Source organism: Dermochelys coriacea, chromosome 4, assembly GCF_009764565.3.
Source record: "Dermochelys coriacea isolate rDerCor1 chromosome 4, rDerCor1.pri.v4, whole genome shotgun sequence".
NCBI classification, from domain to species: Eukaryota; Metazoa; Chordata; order Testudines; family Dermochelyidae; genus Dermochelys; species Dermochelys coriacea.
The window spans coordinates 93828147-93848806 of record NC_050071.1 but is presented as its reverse complement, the minus strand read 5'-3'; the positions used below and the strand labels follow the sequence as shown (position 1 = coordinate 93848806).

General features: G+C 43.1%; 1 protein-coding gene across 8 annotated transcripts in view; it reads left to right on the top strand.

The window, feature by feature from the left end:
• The first annotated feature begins 5934 nt into the window (after positions 1–5934).
• The window catches only part of OCIAD1 (OCIA domain containing 1), a 30972-nt gene continuing 16246 nt past the window's right edge, over positions 5935–20660 (top strand). For 3 of the 8 annotated variants that reach the window (XM_043513868.1, XM_043513867.1, XM_043513865.1), the window contains exons 1-4: positions 6116–6356; positions 8328–8412; positions 12038–12091; positions 14884–14931. In XM_043513868.1, coding sequence (XP_043369803.1) covers positions 6294–6356; positions 8328–8412; positions 12038–12091; positions 14884–14931 — 250 coding nt within the window. In that variant the 5' untranslated portion in view covers positions 6116–6293. Of the gene's footprint in view, positions 6357–7554; positions 8413–9420; positions 9617–12037; positions 12092–14883; positions 14932–20660 lie in introns of those variants that run through there. The other 5 variants (XM_043513866.1, XM_038400827.2, XM_038400828.2 and 2 more) reach the window with 5 other exon arrangements.

Below are 20660 nucleotides of genomic sequence, written 5' to 3'. Positions count from 1 at the left end.
CCCTAGAGGGCTGTGATCCGTGCTCTCTGGGCTAGGTGTGTTTAGCCTTTGATCAGATTCATTTTTTCCCAGCAGCTTTTCCATAACTGCTCCCTGTCTCTCACCAGCCTGGTGGAAAACACCTCCTTCTCTGTCAGCTGGGTCATTTGTGTTCTCACAAACTACCATCTGGCAATTTCCTGGTCTCAACTCCTCTGCTCTCACAGGCGTTGGAGCTGCATCTTGATGTAAAGAGACACAGTTACTTGCCAAAAACTTGTCAGAAATAGCAACCTGAAAAACTGGGACCTGGATTGGAATACCCTCCGCCACCCCTTTCTCTGTGCCTGAAAAGTCAGCTGCATGATTCCTCCCCACCAGTAGGTCAATAACATGGTTCCTTCTCAAAACCTGCGCATGAGGGCATGTTGCCTTCTGCTGAAAAGGAGCTAGTCTCAGGTCCTCCCATACTTGGAAGCACACTGCTTCCCTGTGTTACAGAGTCACAGGAATCCTCACCCACCTCAGTGCTTTCTGAAATCCCCTGCTTCTTCTCTGAGCGTTCCACTGGGACACATTTCTCTATGCTCCCTAGAGCCAGGGTTATCTCTGGTTCACCTGCAATCTGCTGGCAGCTAAAAACTTGGACAGTTCTCTCCCTAGCAGGCATTACACCTCCATCGCTTCCTGACGTAGTGTTGCCTCCAGCTGCAGTGCAGGAGTTGGTCTCAACCACACTCCCACCTGGAAGCATGTGGCTTCCACCTGCTGCAGAAGAATCAAGGAGACTCTCTCCCATTTTCTCAGCAGTTCCTGAGACCTTACCCTTTTCCTCAGGGGTCCCAGCATAAAACTCCCTCCTGCTGCAGGCAAATACTTTAACTTGAGCTACATGGAAAAAATCATTACCAAGGAGCAGGTCAACTAGGAGGTGTTTTATTATTCACACAGTCAAAACACTTTCCAAACCACATGGATTTTAGCTAGTGGTACCAGGAATCTGCTTTCGCTGACCCCCATAATCTCTGTTAATATGGGCTGGGTGATGTGGGACTGACAGGGCCAGGATTAATTGATGGGGCCTGGGAGGCAGAACACTGATGTTAAGATACTACAAAATGCAAAATTAATTGATATGGGGTTGGAGGGGCACAATTAATTAGCCAGAGGTTTGGAAGAAACCGGAGCCTTTTGTATCACTAGGCAGTACTCTGTGCAAATTTGTGTAACTATGCAAATTAACAATCTATTTCTTTGTCACAAGATGTTGACACTTATGAATTCTTGCCCCTAGATGCTCCCTTCAATATTCCATCCTCCCTGCTCATTTCAGGAGTCCCAAGTACTCCAGAATCTCTCTCTTCTACTGATTTCCCTGCATACCTCTCCACCCACCTGATGTAACCAAATGTACCCTTCCACCACCATCCATCTCATTTTAGTGACCCTGCCACACTAACATTTCCAAAACGCATTTCCCACACTGTTTATTTAATGGACCTCTACTCGGATTTCAGGGCTCCCTGATGCCTGCCATTTCCCTCCTCCACACAGAGGCTTAAAAGTCTCCTCACCTAAATTTGAGGGCTAAGAAACAATGATTTGCCCCCTCCAGCTACGGTATGAGGGAGTGGTGCATTCCAGGTGAGTGGCAACAGCTCAGCAGCATATGGTGAATTAAAGCAGTAGCACTGTCTTCAATGTGGAAGCTATTACAGCATGCACCATACTAGCAGTAAAACCATAAAGTGTCCTTTTTAAAGTTATTCCTGTTCATTGATAAACTGCTTTCACCTATAATAGTTAGTGCTCTGAGGTTCCTGTTTTACTGTTAGCAGAATGCAAACCTAGCATGCCCATCATAATCCTCCTGCTCCAACACAGCCCCCTAACTTACAAATTCTGCATACTCAAACTATCCCAGTGGTGCTGCTCTGAGTCCCCACCTGGGCTCCTGTGTGTAACTAACTAACAAAACTTGAGCCTAATTTAGTGGCATCCTTTCCTTTTAGCCAGCTCTTGCAAACAATCTTTTACTTAATAGATGTGTTTATTGGTAACCTGCCTCATGCCTGGAGTTTCTAAAGCTAAATACAGTACACAGGACATGTTACTGTATATTTAAAATGTTTGGCATATGGCTCATACAGTAACACCTGACAGTGAGTCAGTTACAATACCAAAAATATATTACCATTTAAAAAATAAATGGTGTAAGAATTACCTCTTGAGAATTCTGTAGCTATGAATACTCCTGAATTTATCAGAGAATGCAATTTTCCTGTAAGCAAGCAGGCAGATAAAGCACAGGAAGGAAACACATTGTGCATTGAAAGGAATGACTGGGACCTTGAATGTTAATTTTAGTAATTCCCCGTGTTAACACTCCATTCATAGAAATAACTAATTCCCACTTTGGAGGGCTATAATTTCTGTTTGTCTGCAGATAGACCATGACCCATTTAAGTTTGGAAGTTTTTCTTTGCAGCCAGAGTGCCACAACAGGCTTTCTTTTTAGGTCATTGGTTCCCAAACTGGGGGGTGTGCCCCACTGGGAGGGCATGAGGCTGCCCGGTCCTTGAGCTGCCAGCCAGGGAGGCTGGCCCCCAGCCCCTCCCCTGCAGCTACACCGCCACGCGGGCAGCACAGCTTGCGACCGCCCACCTCCCAGGCTTTCCAATAAGCCAGTCTTGCCGCTCTGAGCGGTAAGGGGGCGGGGAGCAGGGTGGTTGGATAAGGGGCAGGAGGTCCCAGGGGCAGGGCAGTCAGGGGACAGGGAGTGCTTGGATGGCGCGGAGGTTCTGGGGGGACACTCAGGAGACAGGGAGCAGGGGAGGGTTGGATAGGTGTGGAAGTCCCTGGGGGACCTGTCAGGGGGTGTGGGTGTGGATAGGGGTCAGGGCAGTCAGGAGACAGGGAGCAGGGGGAATTGGATAGAGGGTGGGGTCCCGAGAGGAGGCGGTCAGGGGACAAGGAGCAGGGGGTTTGGATGATGGTAAAGGAGAGGTGGGGGCGTGAGGGTTTATTGAAAATTAAAAAGGTGGCATGATGCCAAAAAGTTTGGGAACCACTGTTTTAGGTGAAAGGCAATCAGTTTCTGTAGAAACTGACAAGTCCTTGAGAAAAGCACTGGTACAGCGTACAAGCCACTACTGTCACAGCCCAGCACCAGCTCGATCTTGTACGCAGATGTTCCACAAGCACAATTGGTTAAGTAAGACGTAGACACAGTGAGTTATGTGAGTATACATCACATGTACATGCGTGCATTGTTCTTCTCTTCATTGTTTCCAGGGCTAGATTACCCAATAGGCAGACTAAGCACGTGCTTAGGGCACCAGCAAAGCAGGGGGCACAAAAAATATTTAAAAAAAAATTGATATCTGATATTTCAAAAAAAGCATCTAAGTAGTCATCATGGGAAAAATCAGAACTTTGTTAGACTTCCTTACACTCCACTACACACTCTTCCCGTTTTTCTCTTCTCTTTTTATTACTTATCCCCACGTAAACCAGGGGGGCGTCCTACTAACATAGATAGAAATAATGTGAGGAAATCAGATCCTGTCATGTATTGTGGCTCAGTTTGACCATTTTTAGCAGGCCATATCTCAAAATATGGGAATGCTGGCAAAGATAACCCATCACACTTATCCAAGACAATAAGTGATGAACTCATTGGTCTAATGAGTGACAAAGTTCGTTCAACTATTGTGGATGAAATAAGTACTGCTGGGTACTTCAGTTTATCTGTCGACTCTACACCTGATCTTTCATATATTGATCAACTGAGTATTGTATTGGGATATGTGTCTCCCACAGATGGAAAACCAGTTGAACGATTTATAACATTCCTCAATTTGAAAAGCCACACTGGTGAAGAAATGGCAAATCGAGTACTGCATTATCTGTGCCAAGTTTGCAAAATAGATTTCTCAAAGTGCAGAGGTCAATCTTATGACAACGCTGCTAACATGTCAGGGCATTATCGAGGAATGCAGAAGAAGCTTTTAGAACAGAACAAATATGCCATATTCATGCCATGTGCTGCACACTCTCTCAATCTTGTTGGCCGCAGTGCTGTTGATTGTTGTCCAGTGGCAGTAAGTTTTTTCTCAACAGTCCAGTTACTTTATACATTTTTCTCTGCCTCAACACATCGATGGGCAGTTCTTATTTGGGCAAACATAGTGTGTTGAAATCTCTTTCTAATACTTGCTGGGAGGCACATGCAGTGGCAACAAGTGCAATTCTGGAGTCCTACTCAAAGATTGTGTATGCATTAGAAAGTATAGCTGAAGACCAATCACAAAAGGGAGAAACTGTAAGAGAGGCAGAAAATATTGCAAACAAGATGCAAGAACTTGAGTTTGTATTCATGTTGACCATGTGGAATGAAATTTTACAAAACTTTTACCACACAAGTTAAACTCTCCAAGAAAAAAAATTGGATTTGAAAACATGTGCAGACCTCTGTCAAATCATTAGCAGACCACTTATACACTTTGAGGAAAGATTTCAAAAGATTTGAAGACATATCAAAAGATATCTTGCCCAGTCCCACAAGCGAATCAGAAAAAAACAAGCAAATGATAGCAGTGCAACAGAAACAGCACTGAATCCTAGAAACAAATTTTGCGTATCTACTTACTGCACTATAATTGATACACTTGAAGCTCATATGAAGAGGAGAGGTGAAGTGTACAAAGAAGTATCAAGTAAATTTTCTTTTCTAAACTATATGGACTTATCTGACGAACAATATTCACAAGGTTCCCAAAAGCTGGTTGACTCATACCCCGTTGAGTTTAACATGAATCTCTGTGGAGAAGTACGGCAGTTCCATTGTTATATGCGCACAACGTTTAATGAAACAGGAAAAATGAAATTCAGTCACATTGATTTTCATGTCACAATACTGAAAGACGGAATACAATGTGTATTTCCAAACGTAGAGATCACACTACGTATTTTTCTAACATTGATTATTACTAACTGGTCCGCACAATGCTCTTTTTCTCAGCTGAAAAGAATAAAAAACCATCAGAGAACAACAATGTGTCAAGACAGACTTCATTCACTTTCCCTATTGTCAGGTTTCAGAGTAGCAGCTGTGTTAAGTTTGTATTCACAAAAAGAAAAGGACTTGTGGCACCTTAGAGACTAACAAATTTATTTGAGCATAAGCTTTCGTGAGCTACAGCTCACTTCATCGGATGCTGTAGCTCACGAAAGCTTATGCTCAAATAAATTTGTTAGTCTCTAAGGTGCCACAAGTCCTCCTTTTCTTTTTCCCTATTGGGTATGGAAGCGGACATGCTTCGCTGAGTCAGCTTCGATGAACTTATTCAGAATTTTGCAATCAGAAAATCTAGAAAGAAGCTATTTTAATTTCAGCATACATGTTTTATGTCATTTCGAAAAATAAAATTGTATTTTATGGTATAGTATTGTTTTTATTTTGAATTACATATGGGGGGGCACCATAATCTTTCAGTGTTTAGGGCCTCTAAAGGTCTTAATCCGGCCGGGACTGTTTCATGAGTGAATCCTGCTCACGTATCAGAGGGGTAACTGTGCTAGTCTTGAAGTGAGCTGTAGCTCACGAAAGCTTATGCTCTAATAAATTTGTTAGTCTCTAAGGTGCCACAAGTACTCCTGTTCTTTTTGCGAATACAGACTAACACGGCTGCTACTCTGAAACCTGTGCTAGTCTGTGACTGTAACCACAAAAACATTGAGGAGTCCGGTGGCACCTTAAAGACTAACAGATTTATTTGGGCATAAGCTTTTGTGAATAAAAATCCACTTCTTCAGAGATGCAGGGAAATCCCACCCCCCACTCACAGCGGCGGCCCAGCGGGAGGCACCGAACCCCTGCGTCCACTCATCATTCAGCCACTGGCTCGTGAGGCAACAGCCCGACTCGCCTGGCTCTCGCGCCCAGCCTCAGTAGCCGGAGAGGGTCGGAGAGGCGGGCTCCGCCCATCCCCGTGACAAGCCTCTGCACCCCAGCCACGCCCCCAACAGCAGAGCGAAGGGTGCGGGGCGGGGCGAGCGGGACAAGCCTACCAGACGCATGCGCATTAAGCAAGTTCACGGGGGGGGGGCCTTCCTGTTGTTCGTGCCTGTCCGTAACCGTATCCGGGTCATTGCGGTGAAATCGCCCCTTGTCCCGTTCCCGCGGGGTCATTGTGTCGCTGCGGGTTTCCGGTCCTCCTCCCCCTCCCAGGGAGGCTTGTGTGTCGGTGCGGTTGGCACCGCCGTTGAGCCGTTTTTTGCTTTCTTTTAGTCCCCTCCCCGTGCTTGCCCCCATGGAGCCTCCCGGGCAGGTAGGGCGCGGCCCCCGAGAAGGGGAGCACGGCGGACCGGGTCAGGGACGGAGGAGCTGCCCCTGACTTGGGGCTGAGCAGCTGCGGGGTTGGCCAGGCGCCCCCGGGGTGCCGGTAGGGCTGGGATTGGGCAGGCGCGGGGGGAGCTGTTGTGAAGCCTGGGAGGCCTCTGCGAGCGCTGCGGTGTGTTGTGGGCTCCCCTTCCCCCGTGTACTTGCAGGGCACCAGGGGTCCTCGGGCTCGACTGCGCCTGGTGTCGCTCAGCGACTGCCGTTTCGCCGCCCGCCCCCGGGGCAGCTGTTGTGTGTGAGACCCCGACCGCCCCAGCCGGGCTGTGCTTGCGGTTCGTGTAGAGGGGAAATAGTCTGATCCCTAGGCCTGCCTGTGTCAGCGCTGGCAACCTCTGGCCTGGTGGCAGCCGCAGTGTGGGGCGACGGAGATTGTTGTAGCAAAACGTCTCTGCTATGTTTTCAGAGCTGGCCTCTCAAGCTGGGATCATTTAAATAGGGATGATTGAATAAAATATCTGAAAACGTCATCTGAGTGCACCACTGTGGTGTCATTGAAACACACATAACAACCCCTTTTTGTTCAGTAAAGGGCGCATTAAACACCTCATTAAAATTACTTGCAATGGAGATTTGTTGTCTATATATTCCCTCTGTCTCCACATGCTATTGGTACCCAGGATTCTCTTTTGGAGGCATAAGTAATAAACTAGCCTAGCCTAAAATACAAACTGATGTTGAATAAATGGAATATGCTATGGGCTAACTCTTTATATGTAGCATTTCCATATATTATGTCATGGAGGTTACAACATTCGTGACTTCCTTTGATCTCTGTGACATTTTCTGCCTGGGGCTAGTGCTCCTAGCCCCCACCATGGTGGGGGACCCCTAAAGCTACCCAGCCACAGCAGGCAGTGGGGGGACCCTGAAGCAGCCCAGCCATGGTGAGCACTGTGGGGACTCTCCAGCTAGGGACCCTGCAGCTCCCAGCCATGGTTGGGGACTCCCCCTGAGCTCCCAGCCACCCCGAGAGGGGGGATGACAAGTGGACCCAACAGCAGCCCAGCCCCTGTGGGCAGGGGAACCCCAGAGCTCCCACTCCCCACAGCAGTGGGGGATCTGGGAGCCCCAAACAAGAATAGGTGTTGAACCCACTTCACTGTTTTGCGGATATTTTTAGTGAAAGTCATGGACTGGTCACGGGCTTCAGTGAATTTTTGTTTATTGCCCATGACCTGTCCATGACTTTTACTAAAAATATCTGTGACAAAAACTCATCCTTAATTATGGATGTTCCTTTGTAATTTGAAGTTTTGCTCTTCCAGTGCTGTGAGGTCCAGTTAGTGAGATAAATGTATCATGAATTGATAATGTAGAATAACTTCTCTCTAAAAATGTTATCTTTTATTCATAGTATTAGGTGTTCACCACTGCCTAACATCACTTAGTTCTCTCACAATAATGGTGACGATCAGGCACTCCAAGTTCATGGGGGGAGAGTAGTGGAGGGGTTGGTCAGCCTTCACCTTATAACATCTTATAGATAACTGAAATGTTTTATGTGGTTAGGACTTTTTTACTGTGTTAAGTTATAATGACTAACACCAATATGATCCTAGTGCTCTGTGAATAGTTAGACTCTGTTGACCTTCAAGGCAGGCTGCAAGATCTTTTTACCCAGGCTTTTGTGATGGGAGGAATACAATAAGGGTTGGTATTTAAGGGTTTTTGGTTATTTGCTCATGTCTGGATAAGCTGCTTTGTATTCAATGTTATTGTATCTTTAAAGTTATACCTAAGGCAGCAAGAGGCTAAATCTAACTAAATTAAATAGCTAATATTGCTAGCCCGATGAGGCATTCACAGGTGAATAAAGGCCCCGATTTATTAAATTACAGCTATTTCTTGTGACAGTGTAGAGATTAGGAAAAGCATTTTTAAAAAGCTTCATTCTGTTAATATTTTCATATACGTATCTTTTAATGTTCAATTTTCATAATGAAAGAATCCTGTAGGTATGGCTTACGTACCAACAGAGGATGAAAGAAGAATTTTCAGGGAATGCAACGAAGAGAGCTTCTGGTATAGATGTGAGTCAAGTTTGCTGATAAACCACCTTTGTCTCCATTTTAATCTCCTCTTTCTTCTTCCTTTGTAGTGTTTTTGCCATTATCACAGCTATATAAGAATGAAAGCCAAAACCTACAAATCCTTACTCATGAGTAAGGACCATTTGTATGAGAAGCTTCACTGAAATCAAATTATACACTAAGATAAGTAATATTATGGAAGGAAAATGCTTGTCACATCATCTCCCTGAATACTTGATCCATTAGCATTTACACTAACTGTTTTTAAGATCCAGTCATAGGGCCTGTTTTGCTTCTCATAGTTACACAGGCTTGTAAAGCACCTCCCCACAATCTACTGTTAGTATGAGGGAGCCCCTGTGCTTGTCGGGATCGGCTCCCTGACTCCACCACCACACACGGGGCAACACATACACTCCCTCCTCAGCCTACATAGACTCTGCTGTCCCTCTGCAGGTTAGCAATAGACACACTCCAACCTCTGAGCATTTCACTGGAGTGCTCAGCTCCTGTTCCACAGTATTGACAGATGTACTGTTCCTTTGGGAACAGTGTACCTCAGTTTACCGGTTATATCTTGGGTCATAGCTCCACTTTACACATAGCATTTAGAAATGTTTATAGTGAAAACAAGTAATATATGTTTATTTAACAAGAATAGAGATTTGAGAAGTAGCAAGGAAAAGTATTGGCAAAAAATGGTTACATGTAAAATAAAATCATAATACATATTCTAGAGCCTAGACTTAACTAGATACTTTCCTGTCTAATGAAGTTTAGCTCACCCAAAGTCTTTGCAGCATTTTCCAGTGAGGTTGACTATGACCCTCCTTTCATAAGACAGATCATGATGATTGTTCATCTGCTACATGAAGGATCCTGGGTGTATATCAGTACACCGTTGTACCCCCAGAATCCATTATTTTTACTTGTAAACAGGATATTTCCCTGTTGTTTTGGGTGTGTTTTTTTTTTTTTTTAAAGCTTTCCTCTCTTTTGATTTCACAGTCTCTTGATTAGAATCAGGATCAATAATGCAAATAGGTCTCCATTGTGGTGCATACAATGAACGATACATAAGTGACCAGACATAGAGAAATAAGCATCTGCTGTCCTTTCCCTGAAGAGAACCTCTCCATGGCACATCACATCCTTGTGACCTGACTTTAACTTCAAGAGCATAATTATAAGAGCATAATTTTTGGTATAGATACTTCTTAAATATTGGTTTCAGAGTAGCAGCCGTGTTAGTCTGTATTCGCAAAAAGAAAAGGAGTACTTGTGGCACCTTAGAGACTAACAAATTTATTAGAGCATAAGCTTTCGTGAGCTACAGCTCACTTCATGAAGTGAGCTGTAGCTCACGAAAGCTTATGCTCTAATAAATTTGTTAGTCTCTAAGGTGCCACAAGTACTCCTTTTCTTTTTTCTTAAATATTATCCATCATTTGCAGTGTTGTTTTAGCTGTGTTGGTCAGAGGATATTAGAGAGATAAGGTGGGTGAAGGAATATCTTGTATTAGACCAACTTCTGTTGGTGAAAGAGAAAAGTTTCGAGCTACACTGAGCTGAAGAAGGTCTCTGTGAAGCTTGTAAGTTTGTCTCTAAATATTATCCATACACCTGTTTTTCGGTGATGTTGATGATCTGTAAGCTACTGGCTCTTGGTAGAGACCTTACATGCCACACTTTCGTGAATTATTGTGCATATGCTTGACCTTAGAGATACCTGTAAATGCCTATGCCCCCCCTTGTCCTCTGTCAGTTCACATCAAGAGGTCCCTGAGTCACAGCCTTATCGTGCAAACCTTTATACAAGTTGGCCCTCAAAATTAGTCTGACTATTCATGTGAGTAAGGGTTTGTAGGATTTGGATGGCTTTCTAAACCATGTAATGCTAATGAAACATGCAAAAGACTGAGATAAGGCATTTCTATATTTTTGAATTTCTGCAACAGCTTCATGCAATTTTTTAAATTAAGGTTTTTATTGAATTGAATATGAAAATGAAAAATTCAGTGCAATAGCTCTGTTTCGATATTCAATTCAGTTTATTTTACACTGTCCTCATATTTTCAGTTCTGAGTTGTGCAGATTATCTTTCATAGGCCATTAAGGTAAATGGGACAGTTCACACTTCTTAGAACCATTGTTTGGGTCTCTCTGCAACTTCAGTAAGAGAACAAACATCAATAAACATAATTTTACACTCAATTTGCCTCTCATGCTATGTCTACATAGCAACTAGACACGTACCAGGCTGGCCCCTGCCAGCCAATTCCGACTTATGGACTGTTGCATTGCAGCGTCGACTTCTGAGCTTGGGATGGAGCCCAGGCTCTCGGAGCCTCCCACCCTGCAGTGTCCTAGAGCCTGGGGTTCTCCCTGCAGCCTGAGTCCCACTTGCCAGAGTTAGCTGGCATGGGTCAGTCATGGATATCTAGTTGCTATGCAGACATACCATCAGAGGAAATCTCTGCAGCCATGAGCACTGGAAATATTTTATTTAATGAAAGCTGAGACTTTGGAGCATGACCTTACAGCAAACTGAATTCTGCAAATCATGTGATCATGCATGGTGCTTGCCCAATATACGTGATTTGTTTCAATTATCAAAACAATGTTTTTCACAAAATACTGAAGAATTCTTGACCAAGATGGATTGCATTATTACTTTACGTTTTCCCCCCCATCCGAAAGGCCAGCACTGCTTCGTCATTTAGGTACGGCCTGGAGATTATGAAATTATCTTTTTGGATATGAGTCTTGTCGGTCATCTGTGCTTTTGTCATCTAGAGAGTAGATTACTGCACTATGGTTTTTATGAGGCTGCATCTTAATTCTTTGTGGAAACTGAAGTTAATGTAGAATTTAGCAGTCTGTTTGTTGAACAGTATGTTTTTATGTGAATATAGTGCATTGGCACCCTGTGAGTTGAACTAACTGTCTGTCTGGTTTGGGGTAGATTCCTATCTCTCTGGAAAAACCTCATTTCCCCTCAATTGTGGGATTCTCTCCCAGCATGGTTTGAAATAGCAGGAATCTTGAATTTCCAGTCATACAGCAAGAACCCTCTTTGGCCCTAGCCTCTGGGAAAGGGAGGTAATGATGGGAGGATTGTTCAGTTAATGATCATCTGATTTTTATTTTTTTTTTTTAACTAGGACATTGCTGCTGATTGAGGTGATGGTTGGCGTTTTAAAAAGAGCAGAGTAGTTGCTATCTTATTTTTATATATACATTGAAAGAAGTGAAATTGTTGAAACTCTAAATTAGTTTCTACAATATTTCCACTCAGTTACTCAATTTTAGGAGGATACCTTCCACCAGATTTTTCAAGCGTAAGTGTAGTGTTATCTTATTCATAGAGTTTAAGGCCAGAAGGGACCATTAGATCATCTGGTCTGACGGCCTTTATATTACAGGCCATTAAACTTCAGCCAGTACCCCTGTATTGAGCCAATAATTTATGATTGTGTTTGGCTAACACATCTTCCAGAAAGGAATGCATCTTGATTTGAAGATATCAGGAGAGAGAGAGAGAATCTGCCACTTTGAAAAGACTGCAAATTATAATTCTTCTTTTTTTCTCTCTATTGATAAGCTACTTTTTTCCCCCCCACAGCTGTTCCTATTTCTGCGGTAAGCATGATTGTCACTCAGGGCTTAATTAAGAAAGGTAAACTTTAAAACATCTTTTGGTTTAACTTCATGTTGCTGATAAGTTTTACTTGTACTCTCAACAAGGTTGTCGTGCATAAATTTGATTTTAAATCATAATATGTAAGTAGATTAGAAATATGTATAGGAAATATTTTGAAAACTTGAAGAGTGGAGAAATGGAAGCTTTTGTACATGTGGGGAAGAAAAAATATTCAGTAAAAGAAATATTCAGTGGTAGGGAGAAACTCCAAAGCAGTAATTCTGAAAGAAATCTAGGGATGATAGTAGATTTTGGAATTGGATTGGAATGGAAAATACTTTAATATTAAAATATCATTATATAAATGAGAGTTTCCCCTCATCTAGAATATTGTATTCATTTGTGGTCATGCCTAAAGCTATGCTTTAGTCACAGGTCATGGGCAATAAACAAAAATTCATGGCCCGTGACCTGTCTATGACTTATACTAAAAATGCCTGTGATTAAATCTTGGGAGTGAGGCGCTGCAGGGAGACACTGGGGCGAGCCACTGCTGGGGACCGTGGCTGGCGAGCCACTGCCGGGGACCGTGGACCGTGGCTGCTCCGGCCGGCCAGGAACCGCTGCTGGGGGCTGCCGGAGCAGCTGTTGGTGTGGCTGTCCCTGGGGCCACTCCAACAGTGGCCGGTGTGGCTGTCCCAGGGGCCACCTGGGCAGCTGGCCCTGGAGTCAGCCACACTGGCCCCTGCAGAAGTCACGGAGGTTGCGGAAAGTCACGGAATCTGTGACTTCTGCAATCTTTGTGACAGACACGGAGCCCTAGTCATGCCATATCAAAAAAAGGATATTGTGCAACTAGAAAAAATTCGGATATGGGCTATGAGAATGCAAAAAAGCATAGAAAAAACTTGCTTATGGAAACTGAAAAGACTGGGATTGTTTATCTCAGAGAAGAAGCAAATAAGAGGGGATATAAGTCTACAAAATTAATTGTTATAAATGAGGTAGAATGGGAACATCTTTTCTCCATGTCTAAGTAAAAACAAGGGAACCATCAATGAAATGGTGCCACATTCAAAACTCATACCTGGAAATGCGTATTCATGTGATGTGTAATTAAACTGGATGCTGTAGGATGTTACTGAGACCAAGACCATAGCAAGATTCAAAACGTATTTGACATTTTTATGGATTTCAAGAATATTTAGACATAAAATATTAAGTACTTAACAAAATAAATGGAAAGGGCTGTAAAACTTTATGCATCAGGGTTTAAACCAGTGGTCACCAACCGGTTGATTGCGGGGGTGGGGGGGCCAGGATTCTCCCTCTGCATGCTGCTCCTGTCTGCAAGCACCGCCCTCGTAGTTCCCATTGGCTGGGAATGGGGAGCTGTGGCCAGTGGGAGCTGCAGGGGCAGCGGGTGGAGCCATGTGCTGCCCTCCCCCTCCCATGTTGGCCCCTTCCAGGAGGGGCGTGGGGCCGGGGTAGGCAGGGAGCCTGTCTTAGCCTCCCTGTGCCACTGACCGGAAGCCGTTGGAGGTAAATGTTGCCCGGTGGGAGGCTGCACCCAGCCCTGAGCCCCTTCCCGGAGCCAGCACCCAGAAGCCTCTACTCCACCTCAAGCCCCAGCCCTGACCCTCGTCCCAGAGCCAGCATCCTGTACCCCCTCCTGCACCCCAACCCCCTGCCCCAGCCCTGACCGCCCTCCCAGAGCCAGCACCCTGTACCCCAACACTCTGTCCCAGCCTGGAGCCCCCTCCTGCTCCCAAACTCCCTCTCAGAGCCCACATCACGCAACCCCTTCTGCACCCCAACAGTCAGCCCCAGCCTGGACCCAAACTCCTTCCTAGAGCTTGCAGCCCTTACCCCCCCCTGCACCCAACCCCCTGCCCCAGGCTTATACCAGAGCCACCTCCCACACTGCGATTCCCTTGGTCCCCGCCCAGAGCAAGCACCCTTCCTAAACCCCAACCACCTACCCCAACCCAGTGAAAGTGAGTGGGGTGGGGCTTTGGGGAAGGGGTGGGGCCTCGGGGAAGGGGCTGGGTAGATCCTGGGTGCCCTTAAATTCAAAAAGTGATCTTTGGCATAAAAAGGTTGGAGACCACTGGTTTAAACCATTCTCTAACTGTTAGGGGTTAGAAGGTGACTTCCCTGGGAAAGTAGATTACCTTGCATCTGTGTGGGGTTTCTTCGACCTGCCCTGAGGCATATGCTAACCTCAGTAGGAGACAGGAACTGGACTAGGTAGACCAAGATCTGCTCAAGTATGATGATTCTTGTGTTGCTATGATAGTCTGTCTATGGGAGCTTGTAAGACCACAACTGGAAATAGTGTAGTCTGTACTGAGAAACCCAATTCCAGAAAGATGTAACAAAATGGAGGGAATTAAGAGAAGAATAACAAAATGATTAAGAAAAATTCAAATTCCTAGTCACATAGCTGCAGCAGCACTTGAAACTGCGGAAAGAGGGGAATTTGGAATTGACTGAAATTGTCTCATTCACCTTGTGTTGCAGTATTGCGTTCTCCAGAGAGCAATTATACATCCCATATTTACTGCAATACCTAGATGCACAAGGTGGGATAAAGCCGGAATTTTAACTCTTGAATTTTCTAGTTTTGTGGCTATAAGTCAGAAATGTTGTTGGGATTTTTCTTCTTAAAAAGTTAAAACAGTTCATGTAGTGCAGAGGATTAACTACTATGGCATGGTCACATGAAAAATTAAATGTTAATCTGGTTATTTAAATTCATCTTTGTGATCTTACTAAAATAAATATTTTACATTTAGTAAGTAATTACTTACTTTGCTTATTTTCAGGAATTCTCACCACTCATTCAAGGTTTGGCTCTCTTCCCAAAGTTGCATGTAAGTATAAACCACATATTAGTTCAACTTACCAGAATCTAGTTCATGAAGTGCATCAGTTACCCTGCCAAAAAGCCAAAGCAACTCCACTGAAGCCAGCTGAGTCATTTCAGATGTATCTCAGTGAACTTCCTCTGGGTTTATATTGGTGTAATTTGAGATCAGAAGATTTCCCTATATGGCAATCTAATACGCACAAATTCATTATTTCTCTATCATAAATAGCAAGACTTTCAAATTCATTTTTAGTCAGTAACTTCCTTTCATTTTTACTTCCCAACAACACAGCTAGAACTATAATAGATAGTTATAAACATCTCTTTCAATATTATTTCTATCAGAAATAATTAAAACTTATTCAGGCTGAGTGGTGAAGTTGTCTCCAATTTAAATAAAGTGGCTATTCTGAGAAGTGGGATTGTTTAATCTGCCATATCCTTTCACCCACAAATTGGGTAGACTGTTATCAGGTGAAAAGTGTCAGTCCTCTGCACTCTGAATTCGCATGACAGGCTCTGCAAAATTTTTGTATATAACATTCATGTAAAACCCTGCAAGATTGCAGAAGTTCTTGATAATTATCCTGTGAGACTCCAGAGGCCAAGATGGTAAAACAGTGCATAACTTTTAAGAAACGAGAGGAGATTGGTTTTAACTTGCAGTAATGGCCTTCCAGCAATAATTCTTTGTATGTGGTGAAAGTCATTGTAAAAGGACACTCTCAATTTAAAATCACACTACAATATGAATTTTTTACTTGATGTTATTAAAAGTAATACTTAGAGTACTCTAACTGAAAGATTAAAGAAATACAAATTTTCTTTATTTTCAGTTTGCCTTCTGCAGGTAAAAGCTTGTATATAGGCAGCTTCTCCTATTGTGCAGGGTCTTTCATGCTGCAGCAGGGAAGAAAGAAACATTTATAATCACATTTCCTTTTTCTTTTTTAAATCACAAACATTTGCAGGAGACTTGGTCAGGTTTGTACCTGAAATGCTTCTCTCTTTTGACAATGACTATATTTCCAACTGATAGTGCCAATTTAAATTTCTGATGACTCTTTGGCTAACTTTTCAGCATTATTGAAGTTTACAGGTCCAACTGTCTAATATATCATTTTAACCACATATTCCTGTTGCAGTGAAATCTGCCTTATGAACTTTGCCAAAGCATACCCATCCCACGCTTCCTGATTTGAAGGTCACAATTCATGTCTCATTTGTTTCTTTCATGTTATCTTAATATCTTTTTTCCTGGTCTCTGTGTATGCACAATTAACGGAAACCTGCAATTTTATGTGAAAGATTTTGAAATCTGTGTAATCAGAAATATAAATCACTATTTTTAAAAAGTCAGTAAAATAAAAACGAATAAATAGCAGTAAAACAGGAAGTTGTCATCGCTCCGCTCTGCCCACATAGATTCAGATCCTACTCATATTGACTTTAATAGCAATAGGAACAGGATCAGGCCTATGATTTGTGATAAGGGAAGTGCTGCTTCAAACACACAAATGAATGAGACAAAACTATCAGGCATTTAAGGCAAGTTCTATTTTATTTTTTGTGACTTGAACAATACTACTACACACATTTTTCTAATAAATGATTGCTATTATTAATTAATTAATAATTGAAGGGACCACCACATATTTCTAGTTTTGAGATGTATCCCTCCTGAGCTGGTGCAATTGAACTTTGGGAATCTTCAAGAAACATAGGGCTAATTGGGACTGCACAAGCATCACGTTAGAGCACAGAATTCTAGAAGTCAAGGTTATAAACAGTGAAGTTCCCAACTACCTCATTTGTTGCTTTCTATGATTGGTTGTGGGTATACAGACTTTCACTTTGTACTGAGAAAACTTTCCACCAAGAATATTTGGTTGTAGTTTTGATTGTTTTTTGGATTGGTAATTTCATGTAGTTTTTGCAAAGTTAAAACCTATGACTGTCTCTGGCTTGGTTCTGGGACATCATGTCAAGGTCAGAGCCTAAAAGACCAGAGTTAAGTGATGTATTTAATGTCCCCCTCTCAGGTTAAATGCACAGACGTGCATCCTGATGTGCTTTGATGATAGCCTGAATTATAGTTTAGCTTACTGGTCTATTATGTGTTAGTTCTAAAAGAACAGATACATTCTGCTCCATGCCTTCCTCTTGACAGAGGCCCATGAACCATACTCTGGTCAGGGAGAGGGCGGTTATTGACTTGAAGTTCCCCTAAAGTTTTCAAACAGAAGCCTTTGGTCCTAGGCTTTGCATCTTGATCCTGCTTCAGATTGGCAAAATATTGTGTATCTGGTCTTGTGGCTGTTTCAGTGCCAAAAGGCTTACACTGGGCTTGTCTATGCTACAGGGGCACAGCTGTGGCTGTAGACATTTTCTACAGCAATGGAACAATTTTTTCCCTTGCTGCAGTTAGTCCACCTTCTGAGAGGTAGTAGCTATGTCGAGGGAAGAATTCTTACGTTGACCTTGCTGCATCTATACTGGGGAGTTAAGTAAGTCCAACTATGCCATGTATGTCCCAGGACATTAGAGACATGGTGGATGAGGCAATATCTTCTATTGGACCAACTTCTGTTGGTGAGAGAGACAAGTTTTCAAGCCACACAGAGGCCAGGTCTACGCTACAGATCTATATTGGTATAACTACGTCACTCAAAGTGTAGGTCGTTATAGCCACTTTATCCCCCGTGTAGATTATAGCCACTTAATCCCCCATGTAGACAGTGTTTTGTCAGTGGGAGAGCTTCTCCTGTTGACATAGCTACCACCTCTTTGGGAGGTTGATTAACCACACTGTTCAGAGGAGCTCTCCTGTCGGCATAAGAATGTCTTTACTAAAGTACTACACCGGCGCAGCTGCACCAGTGCAGCACTGTATGCGAAAACAAACCCAGAGATCTTCCTCGGGTCTGGGAAGGAAACTTCCAACATCACAGCAAAATGCAAGGTGGAACAGATTGTTTAGCATAAGAGCGAGCACCTATTATAGGGGACCATTCAAGATAGTGATCCATTAACACCTCTGGAGTCATAGGACAAAAAAGATTGTTGTAATAAACTGTAAATCCAGTGTCTCTGTTTACTCCATGATTTTGAAATGTCTAGCAGAGTAATGAATTTAAGCTCCCAGACTGATCTTTTGAAAGTGTTGTACAAGTTTCCTTTGAGGATGAGGACTGAGAGGTCAGATATAAAGCAATTGCTTTGTGAAAAGTGTTCATTCACAGGTGATAAGGTATTTTGTCTTTTATAATTTTCCTGTGTGAGTTCATCTGAGAGTGTAGTGACTGTCTGGTTTCACCCACATAGTTGTTGTTGGGGGCACTTATACCTCATCCAGTGCACTAACACCTTGTGATAGGCATGTATAGGATCCGTAAATCTTGAAAGGTGTATTGTAGCAGTGGAGATATGTCTGCAGGTCTTGCATCTGTTTGTCTGGGAGGGTCTGGTGCTCCTCTGAGTTTGCATGTGCTGGTCTGTGGGGAGCTTGCTTCTAATGAGCTTGGAGATATTGGGCGGTTGTTTGAAGGCTAGAAGAAAGGATTCAGGAAAGATTTCTTTCAGGATGGGTTGTAATTGTTTGATGATGATCCCATATGGATTCCAGTATGGGGTGGTAGGTGAACCAGCTGATTTGACCCGCAGAGTTCCCTCAGTGCTGAAGACAGTCTCAGTACAAGGGAAGCCTCAGGCTAAGCTCCTACTGGGGCAATCTCCCCTCAGATCTAGGGTTTGTTGGGCTTAATGTTGTGGAAGTATCTGTTCTGTTTTCCTTTGCCATGAAGCAAAGGGGTAATGTGAAGCAGAGCTCAGTGACAGCTTCCATGATAGAGAGCTCAGTGCTGTTACACAAAGCATGAGAGCATAGTAGAGATCTGACTTTTAAGGCAATTATTGGTCTTTCAGTATCACTGATCTCTTGGACTTTGACTCTCTTTCCTTTGGAGATTGTGCAAGTCCCTTGGTTTCAGCACACTTCTGTGTTCTGCACAGTGCATGTTCTTTGTTGCAAAGATCTGGTGGAATCCTCTTTTCAATCCAGAGGATGTAACTAAATCTTCTGTTCCAGAGCCTTAATTCTGGGTCTTTCCATCTCTCTCTCGGTACTATTTGGGAGAGGATAGGAGGCTCACTGTAATGGTTCCCTGGATAATGGCATTTTGGATTCTGGTGAGTTCAGTCTCTTCTTCAGATGTTACTAATTTTTTTCCTCAGTGACCCGCTTGGTGGTGTGTGATAGTGTTATGTCGATTCCTTTCTTTTGTCCCCAGTTAATTCCTGGATAATCTTTCCATATTGGCAGGGACCTCCTTTAACTTTTTAATAGTCAAGCAACTATAGAAGGCCAGTCTGAGATGTGTCTTCCTCTAATTTTCTCTCCAAAGAAAGGTAAGATGCAGTCACTACTTTGCAAAAACAGTTTCTAAAAACTATTTCCCTTTATCAATTATGGTCTGTAAAGTCTATGGAACTAGGCAAAAGAAACACTTGCATGTAAACCCCTGCCTTGGTTTCCCCATTACTCAAGCATTCTGGTCAGTGTCCTTTCAGTGTTCCAGGTCCCCTTTGCTTGGCCTCATTTCTCCAGTTTACGTCATCTTCTCCAAATCCTGGAAAATCTCACCTCTGCAGTCAGTTTTCTTCAACTTGGACTAGTCCTGCAGTCAACAGGTACCCAGTCCCTTTTGTTCATTTCCTCTCTGAGTCTATCTTAGTTTTTAAAGGGTGGTATCAACACCTTCTTTGTCCCCTGTCCTGGAGAAATTCCATTCCTTCAAACCCTAGCCCTTTCAAGGGAAGTTAGAGAGAACTGCTTTTCAGTAGGATGCAGTTACTCCTTTTTTCTGCCCAGGCAAGATCTTTTCAGGTGCCGATGGTTTTTAACAACCAATCTATTTCTAGGCAAATGCCCCAGTGCCAACCCCCTGTCCCATAGCACAGTAAAAGGCAGCTGTAAGACATAAGGATGCACACAGTTCATAAATCAAACTGGAATTTCTAAATTGTACGTTGATTCCCCAGATCATCAAAGCATATCTTCCAGAAAGGCATCCAGTCTTGATTGAAGACCTCAAGAGAGAGAAAATCCATCACTTCCTTTGCTAGCTTGTTCTAGTGATTAATCACTCTAACTGTTAAAAATTTGTATCTGATTTCTAATTTGAATTTGTTGGGCTTCAACTTCCAGCCATTGGTTCTTGCTGTGTTTTTCTCTTAGATTAAAAAGCCCTTTGATACCTGTTGGTGTCTCCCTATGTAAGTATTTATACACTGGAATTCAGTCCACACTCAGTCGTCTTCTTGATAAACTAAACAGATTGAACTCTTAGTCCCTTACTGTAAGGTATTTTTTCTAATCCTTGGATAATATGTGTGTATTTTTTCTTCACCCTCTACAATTTTTCAACATCCTTTAAAAAATGTGGGCACCAGAACGGGAAGCAGTATTCTAGTATCAGTCTTACTAATGCCACGTATAGAGGTAAAAATCACCTCCTTATTCCTACTTACTACTCTGCTGTTTATACATCCAAGGAACACTTTAGCCCTTCTTGACAGAGCATTCCACTGGAAGCTCATGTTCAGTTACTTGTCTACTGTGACCCCTAAATCCTTTTCAGATACATTTCCTCCATTGTGTAGTTCCTCGTTCTGCATCCCTTGCTCCTAAATGAATAACTTTGCATTTGGCTGTACTAAAACATGTTTTGAACG